Source organism: Hakea prostrata, chromosome 3 (assembly GCF_041222555.1).
Source record: "Hakea prostrata isolate BN-2017 chromosome 3, UWA_Hpros_2, whole genome shotgun sequence".
Classification (NCBI taxonomy): domain Eukaryota; kingdom Viridiplantae; phylum Streptophyta; class Magnoliopsida; order Proteales; family Proteaceae; genus Hakea; species Hakea prostrata.
Window position 1 is genome coordinate 19,147,251 of NC_142602.1, and position 12,757 is coordinate 19,160,007.

General features: G+C 38.5%; 1 protein-coding gene across 1 annotated transcript; it reads right to left on the minus strand.

Moving 5' to 3' along the window:
- Nucleotides 1–123: 123 nt before the first annotated feature.
- Nucleotides 124–12,004, minus strand: LOC149021392 (Protein kinase superfamily protein). The gene is made up of 4 exons (XM_089149628.1): nucleotides 11,473–12,004; nucleotides 10,243–11,229; nucleotides 1,872–1,919; nucleotides 124–1,794 (listed from the first exon to the last, which is right to left on the minus strand). The coding sequence occupies exons 1-4, from the start codon at nucleotides 11,671–11,673 to the stop codon at nucleotides 1,357–1,359; spliced, it is 1,674 nt and encodes a 557-aa protein (XP_089005754.1). The 5' UTR covers nucleotides 11,674–12,004; the 3' UTR covers nucleotides 124–1,356.
- Nucleotides 12,005–12,757: the final 753 nt, after the last annotated feature.

Sequence of the window (12,757 nt, forward strand, 5' to 3'; positions counted from 1 at the left end):
AAGAATTTCCGATCCATTCACAGATTGATTCAACATCCGAAATGAAAAGAGTGAATTCCAAATCTGACTCTTCATTCCTTCATACTTAGCTTACAATTTTGCTGCATCGAGGAGTTTATTATTATTCTTGTTGGTCACGGATAGGGGCAGGTTGCAGATGGACACGTTTAAAAGGTGAAACACCAACTAGGTTAAGGATGTGGCTCATAGCAAGTTGCTGTGATGCTGCATGAGGCCACAAGACCAGCTAGAGCATTAGACAATAAAAACTGCTGTTGTCTATAAATTTTCCAGCAGGCAAATGCAAAACTGAGACAACCAGCAAAGAATGGAGATTTTCCAATAAATATTTGAAGAATGAGAGCAAAACAATCAGTTCCAGACTTTCAGACGAACAGCGAGAGCTTTGGCAAGCTCAGCCAATGTGCATTCAACAAACTCCAAAAATCAATCAAAAGAACCAAGGGAACAAACTCTTGTCTTCTCTCATCTCAGAAGGGAGGAATCTGGGCCACTGTTATTGGTATTTACTTTGTTTCAGCGGGAAAAATATTTCGACTTCTTTCCTCATAATGGAAGAAACTCTTGAAGAGGGAACAAAGAATGAGAATGTGATGCTATAATGAAGGAAAAGATAGACTGAGCTGATGCTTTGGTGGATCCGCTCTTCCTATAAAAAATTAGATTTAAAGCACTTAAAACTATTTACCGAAAAAAGAGCTACCTAAACCATCGTAGGACCAATAACAATGTGAACCTTGCATCATCTATCTATCATAGGTAAATCACAAAATACCAGGTTCAAGTCTTAAGTTTAGTAGAACAGGACAAGTTGGGGGCAAAGAATCACACAAATGCTGAATGGGTACAGTGGAGTTGGTGTAATTACAACAAAAGCAAATCTCCTGCGCTCAGACTTGAACAAATATGAAAGATGAATCTGGAGATTATGTCCAGCGCCCAATCCCCATCCCCCAACTCCACCAACCCCCCAAAAAAAACTTCCATTTTCTGTAGTGTTAATGTTATACATGAATCCCTCCACAACAAATGTCTGATAAGGTGGTGGAGTTTACCAATAGGGCCTAAGCTGACCTTGCTACTATGGTGTACATGAAGGGAAGGAGAACAATGTCTCAAGACGAGATGGTAGAGACTGTACGAAAAAACCTGGAAAATCTGATCATCCAGTTTAGCTGCCGTAGAACAAACACTTACCAGGTCACACCCACCCATTATCCATTAATCGCTGAAGAATCCAAAAGCAATGGGTGTAGTGATCATCCCACACCAAACTCCAAGTTTTGTGGATCAAGCTGTGTAAGCGTTCCATAAAGAAAACATAGCACCGAAACACTACCTTGAAGAATTAATAACAGCTGCCTTGGTGGTTTTACTACTAGACTGAGGGTCCTTGACATGCTTAAGAGATCCAATTGCAATGTTTCCCACACCCAACTCCATTGCCTCCCTTTCATCATTCTCTCTCTTTTTCCTCTCAGAAATATCACCACCTACATCCTGGTTTTGAACAGCAGGCATGGAAGGCTCAAGAAGCCGGGGGCCTGCACTAATCCATGGATGAAGAAGGCATTGAGCAGCTGTTGGTCGTTTCTCAGGGACAAAATCCAGTATCGGGACTAGAAAATCAGCCAAATCACTAGCATCTTGCTCCCCGAATTCATATTTCTCAACAAGCACCTTATTAAGAGGCCAGAAACGCAGCCTCCGAATGTGCCTCAAGTCTCCATGCCTGTTGAAGAAATCCCGAGAATACCGTCCGCCTAATGCAATCTGAAATCAAAATTTGTTTATCTATCAACACGAAGTCAAAACTAAAATGCTCAGTTCTGTAAAATTAGTGCAGTTACCTTGCGTGGCATCATTCCGAGTAGTTCCATCATTAAAGCCAAGTGATCCTACACAGGAAGGTCAAAGATGGTCAAGTTATTTCATGCATGAACAGAACACTTGAGCACTTATGATTTAGATGGAAGAAGAATGATGTGCAACATAAGAGTCAAGTAAACAAATAAAGAATTCCCGATTCTACTGCCTCAGCCTTAATTATTTTAGAACAGAAGAAAAATCAAATTCTCAGAAGAGCCATATGAGGCAGTTCACAAGTGATTTGGAAGCCAGGCACAGAGGATTAGATCTTCTTAATATAACAGTAGCTGGTGATCAACTAGGAAGTGGCAACGTGGTAAATTGGTAATGACATTGAATAAGGCATTCAAGCAGGAAACCCCTAATCTCCTCTACATTACAGTTGTTCACATCCATATGTGACCCAGTAAAATGCTTATTGACAGGAGTCGCAGGATACAAATTGCCAAACTCCAAATTGATAAAACTGGGCCTAAATTGGGGTTCATGAGGTAACTTGAGCGGGCTTACTTCTTTTTGCTGGAGCTGTTATTGTTTGTCTATAGTATGTACATGGGCATATTATCATTAACATTTAGCTACTATCAAAAAAATGCTGACCTAAGTAATTTCAAGAAAGAGTCTAGTCCTGTACAAAAAACAGGAGTGGGTTCAGATTGGCATTTTAGGGGCAAAAATTCCAAACTAAAATTTCAGGAAGAAACCCAAGTCTATCTGGCATGGGATTTTATACTTACTCAGGTAAGAGGGAAAGTTAACAGCTGGTTCAAACTCAAGACCTCCTAGTGAGTGTGGGCTTACTGCACCACAGCATCACCAACCACAAAATGAAGCTACCACTACCATCATTCACCCTAATTCATGACCCACTGGAAGGAGGAACTCTGAGATAAGGCGGAGCAGTGTTGATGTCTATGTCACAATATCCATGTGTATTCATGGGGGGGTGTGTGTGTATACATAGATAATGGGATTCTCCAGCTTTGATATTAATTTAGTAGAAGGTCAGTAGAAGAAGAGGGGGAATCTGAGGAGAAATAGAGTCAAGGGCTCTCAAGGGGCAAAAACCAGAACTCATTGCATTATCTTAGATCTGTCACCAACAATGTGGACTTGCATCATATATAAAAATACAAAAGGAAAATAAGTGACTGCTAGAATAAGACATTATTTCCCCAAATAACATAAATAGAAAAAATCCTACAAGGATCCACAAACTCAAACTGGACACAGTTCATCTCCATCTGGACACCCAACTGAGTTAGGTCAGTCCAAGATTGTGGATCAGCATCAATCCCTCACAGAAGCTCCATTTTTTTAAGTCTAAAAAACTTGTCCACCAACAGACTCTAGACAGGAGATAAAAACCTCCAACCATTCCATCAATTAATCGATCCTTAAACTTTCACCACATGTCTTCTTACGATCCCTGAACTCCAATGTAGCTCATAAGTCCACATGTACCACAAAAGCAAGCCCCAAAACCAGTCCAGAAAGGTTTTGGGATGCAACAACTGAGAGGGGCAGCTGGTTTGATGATGTGGAGATTTTGTTGGTTCAATGGAGCATCACATGAAGCAGGCAATAGAAGCACAAATGAAAAGGGGAAAAGACCAACACTGTTCACATGAACAAAGTCAAAAGCAATCTTTGTATTGTTTGTTATGTTTTTTAGGAGATCTAGTGGACCCACTAGTTTAGTTTTTTAGTTTTGGAGAGTACATTTTATTTCCTTCTAATAGAATCTTAGGTAGTTTCCAATTTCAGCTTATTACCTTTTTAGGAGTTTTTAGTTTGATGTTTATAGGAACTTTTTATTTAGTTGCTTAACTTTTGATAGTAGATCCTATTTTCTTAGGTTTCTATTTTGTGTACAGCATCGGCCAAGCCATAAATAGGTTTCTTTTATTGTAACAGAAGTGAAGACTCGCAAAATTGAATTTGAGACCACAGTTATGGAGTAAATCTATGTTCAAAAGCTGAGATAGCTGTAGGTGAGAGACCCAATGCTGCAATAGTCCATTCCCTTACCCCCCCCCCTTTCTTCTATCTGTTCTTATTCTTTTTATGTTCTTGTTTATATGTAGGCAGACTCCAGGGGGAAAAAAAGTTATTTAATTTGGTGTTCATTATTCAATCGATCCTGGTTGCAATCAATCCCTTGCTAGTTTCTGCAGTTCAAGGTCGACATTTGCACTATCAACAACCCTGTGTGTTGTACTTCAGTAATGATTTATAGAATATCAGGATTACTTCCATATAAATAGTCTTGAATTTCCTTGTTGGCATCTGGAGATAGTCCACAACCACACATTAAGGATTATTGTCCGTGCCTGCGCGGATATCCGTCCGTGCAGGCGTGATATTGTGACACATGTCACTGTCGACATTTGCATTATCAACAACCCTGTGTGTTGTACTTCAGTAATGATTTATAGAATATCAGGATTACTTCCATATAAATAGTCTTGAATTCCCTTGTTGGCATCTGGAGATAGTCCACAACCCCTGATATTGTGACACGTGTCACTGAAGGATCTAATGGTGAACATGTTGGGGTATTCTAGTAATTACACATGATACACTTACAAACTTTTATAAATTACAAAAGTTGACTCATAATTTAATAAATTCACAAAATAAGGACTTCTTTCACAGTTTTGGGGGAAAATGAAACTGAAAGAACCCTAACCCTAGCCTCTATTCCTTCATTATCTCTAACGAGTAGACTAATCTTCTTAGATGCAGAACCATCAAACAAACCCTAAGCCTGCCCCGATGTTTCACAATTTCACCAGTCCCAGAATCAATCGAGCAAAACATAACGATGTGGACAAACTCCAACACCTAATGTAATTTCTCTCTATCTTATTACCGCCCTCTCTTATTCTGTTTTAATAAGAAGATCAAAACGTAAGTTGTGTTTTGTGGGTTTCCAACTACGGTTTCTTCTTGATTTGTTATGTCAGTGTATGGCAAAAAATTGAACTGTGGTTGCTACACTGGGTTCAATTCATAAATTTGGGTAAATTCTTAATTGCAACAGTTGATATTGCATTTTACATTTGAAGGGAGTTCTTTTTATCTTTTCAATTAAATTAATACTGCTGGTTCGCTTTTTAGGATTTTTTTTTAAGTAAATCTAACATGTAGGCCTCAATGGAATAGATCAGCCACAACAGGATTTCGGAATGGGTGATATCATGAAATACAGGGACAGGGTTTTCTTCCCAAAACTGTGAAAGAAAGGCCAGGGTTAGGGTTCGTCTAATCTCATTCCCCCCCCCCCCCCCCAAACTGTGAAAGAAGCCTTTATTTTGTGAATTTCATTGGATTGAGAGTGGTTTTTGCAATTTATAAAAGTTTGTAAGTGTATCATGTGTAATTACTGAAATACCCCAATATGTTTGCCGTTTAGATCCTTCAGTGACACATGTCACAATACCATGCCTGCGCCGATGGATATCCACGCAGGCGCAAACAAAAATCCCCACATCAAGCAGTGATTTTTTTAACTGACTACTTGTTACTTCTTGAAGCTGCAACCAATATGTTCAAATCCGACCACAGCAAAAAGAAGATTTCTATCTGAACAGTGAACAACTTTATTTAATTATTTTGTTATACTACTGAACACTAAATTCAATTAGCAAAGAAAGGAAAAAAATTTAAATGCTCAATATGACAGTCCTGTATATGACTATATGTGCAAACATAATGTTATGATACTGACATCAATTGGTTGGTCTCCGGATCAACAAAACAGATTGATGTTTTGGATTTTCCAACTCGAAAACAACCAGGTCAATTCTGTTGCAGGCAAACCCAGGCATACTTGTTATGGATGCTAGGAGATCGGTCTATTACTTGGTGGAGTCACAAGCTTTACATTTCAAAATCAAGAGGGTAGAAAACCTTACAATAGTTTTGACTAGTTTTTCAGAATTTTATGCTGGATTTTCCATTTAGAATATCATCAGCTTGGCTGATTGTATTTTTATTGCTACTTAACTCTGACACAGACATCCATGTGGCAAACTGAAGTGACCTAGACATGCTCTACAGAGTGTTTGATTATTTATATTTATTTATTTATTTTTGTTTGTAATTGAACCACTAAGCATAATTTAATAAAATTGTTATTTGCACTATTTTTCATTTATCTGGATGGTCAAAAACGTTTCAGATATGAGTTCCATAAGCAACAAGCCCAACCTTGCAATTCAGACTGACCAGTACACTGGTACTGTGTGAACCTGTGAATTGTGACAGTATTATTGTTCTAGAAAGTTGAATTAGCTTAGGAGTTTTATTCTAGGTTTCTTTCTCAAATTTGTATTCTTGGTTGTTCAGAAAATGAGTTGAGCACTCATAGGAGTTGTAAAATGGTAACTAAGGTCGTCATTAGAGATTTTATTCTTCGAGCCAACGCGAAATACTTGTGGGGTATAGTCGTATAGAGGTCTGGTTATTACTGAGGAAAATTCATGAAGTCCATGACAATAAGCATATTCTGAGTGGAAGTGGTCCGCTTTTGGTTATGGTTAAGGGAATAATTTCTCTTCAAGTGGTTTGATTAGCAAACCTAGTTTTATTCAATGTGAGCTCCTTTCTCTTTTCTTTCTTTTAAGTTTTGTTTATAATCTACTTGGTTGTCAAGGTGATGCCTAGGTGTCCAGGTGCTCTGGTCGCCTTGGTGGTGTTGCCTTAAATCTAGGTGATGCAATCCTGGGGTTGGGTTTAACATTTATTGGATTGCTTATGGGCCCACCCAAATAATAGAACTATAGAAGGTTCACATAAAAAGACAGGTGGCCAGACCCATGAATAAATTGCAGTTCACCAAAAAGGGTGGGAATCTGGTAAATTATGGGATTCAACCAAACAAAGGAAACCATGTAGCCAACGCCATTTAGTTGGGACAAGGCTTCTTGTTGTTGTTAACCTAACAAGAAAACGAATCCAGAAGTGGGATAATACTTATGATGGACAAAGGGTATATTGGAATGACATGTCAAATATAGTTAAAAGGTGAGGAGAGAATATGAAATAAAGAGAGGGTATAAAGTGAAACTGAAAAAAAAAGTTAAGGGGTTTAAAGAATTATGGGGACTGTCTTTTTCAATCTTATATTGGATATGGATATTGTTATGTCAGAAAGGCAGCAGCAACACTTTTGGATTAACTTCCACACGACAAGCCTAAAAACCCAATTTTCTGGGAAATGAGTCGTAATGCGCAACCATATGAAGTCCAGGTGTTATATTAGCTATAGGGTTTTGATTCATTAGATTTTGATTCATTAAGCAAAAACTCTCTGAAAAAATTCAAGGCAGTAGTTACAGCTTTCACTCCGATGGAGTTTGATTCTTCATAACAGAGAATGACTTTGGGGCTAAGCACATGGCTTTTGGCTCCTCTATGGGTAGGTAAGGTACATCCAGACTCTTAGGAGGGTAGAAGTTGGATCGATGGAGATCAATTTAACTGTGATCATGGCTATTACTATCTAGAAGCAGCAGATGAGGAAAGAAAACCCAAGAGGAAGAAGACGCTCTCTTATGTGCATATTGCTTGTTTGTAACTGGGAAGGGAATAACCGTGTGTGTATTTCAACATATTTGGACTGAGAGAAACATCAAGATCTTGGATCTTCCAGAACAAGTCAAGGACCACAAACCAAGTTGTTGCAGCAATAGTAGATGATGTTCAGCATAAGTGGGCTGCCAATCCCCTTTCTCATAAAAGAACTGACCTGTCTTCTTACACAGCTGAGAAGTGGAATATACAAGTTGAATGGAAGCCTAAGCTGCCTAGAGCTCGTTCCTGGTTCAAGCACCCTCAACATATGGTTGAAGTGCATTGTGATGGGGCTTTAATCAACTCAGCAGGTTTTTATGGCAGTGTGATAAGGCAAGGAGGGGGGATCCTATTCTGGTTTTTGCAATTAAGGAAGAACTGATTTCAGTATTACCTATGGAAATGAAAACAATCTATGAAGGCTTGAAGATCCGCATATCAAAAGGAGTGCAGGTTGTTGCTACTGATCTGATTCAAAGTTGGCAACAGACATTAACGGGAGAATCCAAGGGCTGTGGACAGTCCAACCTTTGAAAGAGGAAATAAGACAGATGGCAATTGTCCTTCATGTAAAGGAATTCATGCATGTGTGGAGGGAGCAAAACCAGCCAGCTGATTTCATGACTGGCATCCAGTTGACACAGAGCCAGGTGGAGTAGGCACCTAGTGATTTAACAGGGGAGCTAGTGGACCTTATTCAAAAGGATGCAGAAGCTCACATTTACTTTAGAATGTAATGGGTTTTCGGTCCCCCCCCCCCCTATGTGGGACCCTGGGTGAGAGGAATGCCCTCCTTTGATGGAATCTCCTTCCCCTGAATGCAGTTCTAGGAGATTGCCTTTTTTGGATCCCCCCACCCTCTTTTTTCTAATACAAAAACAACCATTTATATGTATATAAAGATAATGATATTAAGAAGAAAAAAAATGAAAACCAAAAACTTCAGCACTTCAGCCATATAACAGGATGCAGGCTCATACAATCAAGTATATACACGCTAGACAGCATGTTACAAATAAAATAGAAAAGGTCCCCAATTTGGGAAACAAAAACAAAAAGCAAAAGGACAAGCTAGCTGCTTGAAGTTGACATGACTAGTCTTTAAAGGTTATTAATTATTATCTAGCTAGTCATCATTAAAGAATTCTGGATTTCTGAAGCTTCAATAGATTTATATCATTAATGTTTTAGCCAATTATGGAAATTCAGCTGCAATGACTTCTAGAGAGCTCAATTAAGTAATGACATGTCTAGCTTTAGCAAGTCTATGAAAATCATGCTAATTATGATAGGCAGCTGCACTTATCAAGAAGCATCCCAGAGAGGTATGTCCTATTATGTTGAATAGTATGTGCATTGATGTTTGCTCTTCTGCAACGAACGCAACTGGCTATAGGTAATGATCCAGGAATATGTTCTACAACAAGCTAGTGTTCCCCAAAATAAATAAAGTTTAGGTATGAGTCATAAGTCGAGGTGTATCAAAGCCATGTAGACGAGATGCATGGAACCAAATATCCACATTTAACAAGTACAATCGTGATTTTGGCTCTTACTGTTATTTGCATTTCAGGTTCTTGATTGTTTATGGGAAGCTGCTTAAATATAGAACATTTTCTATCCAAATCTAACAAAATGGACATTTGAACTAGTGACCTATTGATGTTGATGGTTTGCCAACTAAGCCGCAACCCAGGGGGTGGAATTTCCACCTCTGAATTCTATATTATATTTGTCTCTTTTATTTATTCTTTCATTTCCTTATACAATTATTACCTTTCACCCACCCCTAGTATTGCACTTGCAAGCAATCCTACCTCTTTATTGGGTCACTTCCTTGGGCCTTTTAACCCACAGGGATTAAAGGTTGTCAATACTTTCCAGCTCCAGGTTGACTAATATGAACACTATGAGTACTTGATAATTTGTCATCGAGAGAGGACTGTCCAACAGTATATCTAGGAGGCTAAATGGCAACATGAATGGCACTATTTCTGTTTTCTTGCTGAAGTCTACAGAGGAGTTTAAAATACTGTTCCACCATTTCTTGCAGCTTTAATCGGGTCACCTTATTATGTTTTTCTGGATTGATTTTGTATATTCATTCCCTACTGACACCCTATCCATATGCTAGAATTATCAAGTACTTCTGAAACAAACTAGTAATGATTTCACAATCCTTCCCCCAGCAACCTCCCCCCCCCCCCCCCCCCCCCTCAAAAAAAAAACTTCAATCTTAAATTTTCAGTCATAAACTATAGCCATTCCTGGTCAAGGTTTGTGTTTTGTCAGTTTTAGACTCTTAAGCAACCAAAACCCTATCTTATCCACATTTTTATTTGTCCCAGAACACAACTGATCACAAATCAACAGTTATTAACCATGATCATCCATGAGTCAAAGAAATGGAATTGTAGGGTTTTGGGATTTAATGTTAATGGTTACCACTTAAACGATTTCCCATCACGAGACAAACCTCACTAGTTATAGAATATTTGAAGTTAATCTGAAAACATATCAGCAGAAATGAAACTTATTACAGATAAAGTGAAACTTGAGTGCTTCCTAAAGTTGGCTTAGTGTCAAAAAGAATTCCCAAGACATGCAAAATTCACTAAAAAACCCCATGAACTAGGAAAATAATATGAAAAGCTCCTCCAATAGTTGCCATGAAACACTTCAAACACTTGTTTTGATTAACACCCTAACAAGAAGTCCTAGAAAATGGCATCGTAAGATAATCAAAGTTTCAGAGAAGCAAAATAGTCATACCTCATCCCTATCAAAGTTGTCACCGCTGTGAGGATCAAAGAGAACATCACCAGTTGCAAGCTCGAAACATATACAAGCAAATGACCAGAGATCTGCTGAAGTAGTGTACTTAGAACCAAGAAGAACCTCAGGGCACCTATACTGCCTTGTCTGTATATCACTAGTAAACTGTTTATATGTCCAACAGGCATTTCCAAAATCAACCAACTTGCACTTCAGGTCAACAGATGCCAATAATTTCTGCCTTGTGGAGCGGCTACCTCTCTTGTAACCCTGACTTTCCTTATTAAAATCCTTCAATGCATTGGCTGCGCTGAATGATTTATCTTTTAAGACAGATGTGGTCGGCTGGTCTTCCAAGGGATAAGCATTTACTTTTGCATCAGAGGTTGTTGCTTCTGCACCAGCAGTCATTGACTCAGGCTCAGATTCCTCCGCAGCTTCCTGCCCCATGCAGCCTTGAGCAGCCTTTTTAGCCTTCCGTCGAATCTTCTTCTTCTGGCTCTTTGTCAAATCACCATTGGTGCTCTTAATATCCTTGGCAGCCCCAGACTCAAAGATAGATTTATCCTTGGTAGCGGGCAGGATGAGAGGAGCACCTGATTTCCTGGAGTCTTTTGCTGGGTCTATCGTGGACAAGAGGAGGATGTTCTCAGGCTTCAAGTCAGTGTGTATAATAGAAAGTTGGCGATGCAAGTAATCCAAACCCACCAAAATGTGGAAACAGATTTCCTTAACCACATGGAGAGGCATCCCACGGTAGTCAGCGTACTTAATCAGGGTCAAGAGATTATCACCCAGATACTCAAAAACCATACAGACATGCTGCCCATTCGGTCCAGAGTGCTTGAAATGATCCAGAAGCTTAACAACGCACTTATTGTCATCAGGATCCCCCTCAGCAATCTGTTTGAGAATAGTTATCTCATCCATCGCTGCCTCAGTGTAGTGTTGAGCACTCTTTTGAACTTTCAGAGCAACATATCTCTACCATTTAAACAAGAATGATAGGAAAACGAAGACAATCTCAATACAGAATCCAATGGAACCCCAAAAAAAAAAAAAAAAGTAAGGGATTTTTTCCTATATCTCTACGTATTCCATTTTGAATCAAAGAAGATAAATGAAAATAAGGGAAAATGATGATAATAAAATAAGGCAAAATGATGATAATAACAACAAGAGTGAAAGGAAAAAGAGATTTAGGTGGAGGGATTTTGAAAGCCATACAGAGTTATTAGTGTCCCAAGCGAGCCAGACGGTGGAGAAATGACCCCAGCCAAGCTTGCTCTGCACGACGTAGCGTCCGTTCTTAAATGTGTCACCAATTCGCACCGCATGATAACCTCCTCGTCTGTAATCCTCTGTCCCTTCATCCTCCGATGTGAAATCGCTACTCTCACTGCGATCCTCCTTCTGGTTATCCCCCATTGGAGAAGCACAAAGGTCGAAGAAGGGGGGAAATAGAAATTTGCAGCCAGAAAGATGGAATGAAAAGAAAAACAAAGGTTATGATGCTTGGAACAATCAGATTTGATCGATTAGTCCTTCCTTGTATTCAACGGAAATGAAAAGTTCGAAATCTTATATATTTCCAGATAGATTTTCTTCCTTTTGTTCGAGAAACAAAAATTGTTTTCCCTTCAAAAGAAGAGAAGATGGAATGAAAAAATTAGGGTTCTTCAGATAGAGTAGGAGAGGAGAGAACCCAACTCACTCAAACCCAGGTCTCACCGTCTCAGGGTCTCAGGGAAGGGATGGTAAAAATAATATATAAACAAATAAACAAATAAACTTCAATTCGTTTTTTTTTGTTTTTGTTTTGGTAAACTGAAAAAACAATTTAGACTTGCACGGTTGCATCCCCTTCACGAAATATAGATATTGATTATTAGAAACTAGGTCTTTATGAGGTTGTAAATTTCTTCTCAAATTCATTTGTCTCGTTGGATGATTTCTAATTTTCCACTTAAAATTAAATTTCATTTCTCAACTTCTTAAGGAGGTTACATTCTCTAATTGTCAATAGCTTGTTAAGATCATTCAAGACACTTCTCTTCCAATACCGATAGAGATCATTTTCGTTGTGTTAGATATTAAATTCCTAGAGTTATTTTTCTTGGGCTTTAAAGCTCTGTTTGTAACTAGAAGGTTTAATACCGTTGTTGACATTATAGTTTGGAACACCCTATCGCCCTAGGCACAATAGACTGGTCATATTCTGCTCGTGGATGATAGACGTCTAACATCCTCCCTCTTTAGCTCAGATTGAATAAATATGTTTTCAACCCAAAAAAAAAAAGAAAAGAAAAATAGAAAGTGTGGAGAAATGGAGATTTGAATGAAATAAATTTTTTTTTTTAATCTTATTGCCTATAGTAGGAGATGGTCATATCCACTATTCAAAACATTGATACCCCTAACATAATAGTTTTTTTTTCAAGGGAAACAAACATAATAATTGACTATTTACATTTTAACCTCTTTATCATAATATAATGATTTTTAACCTCTT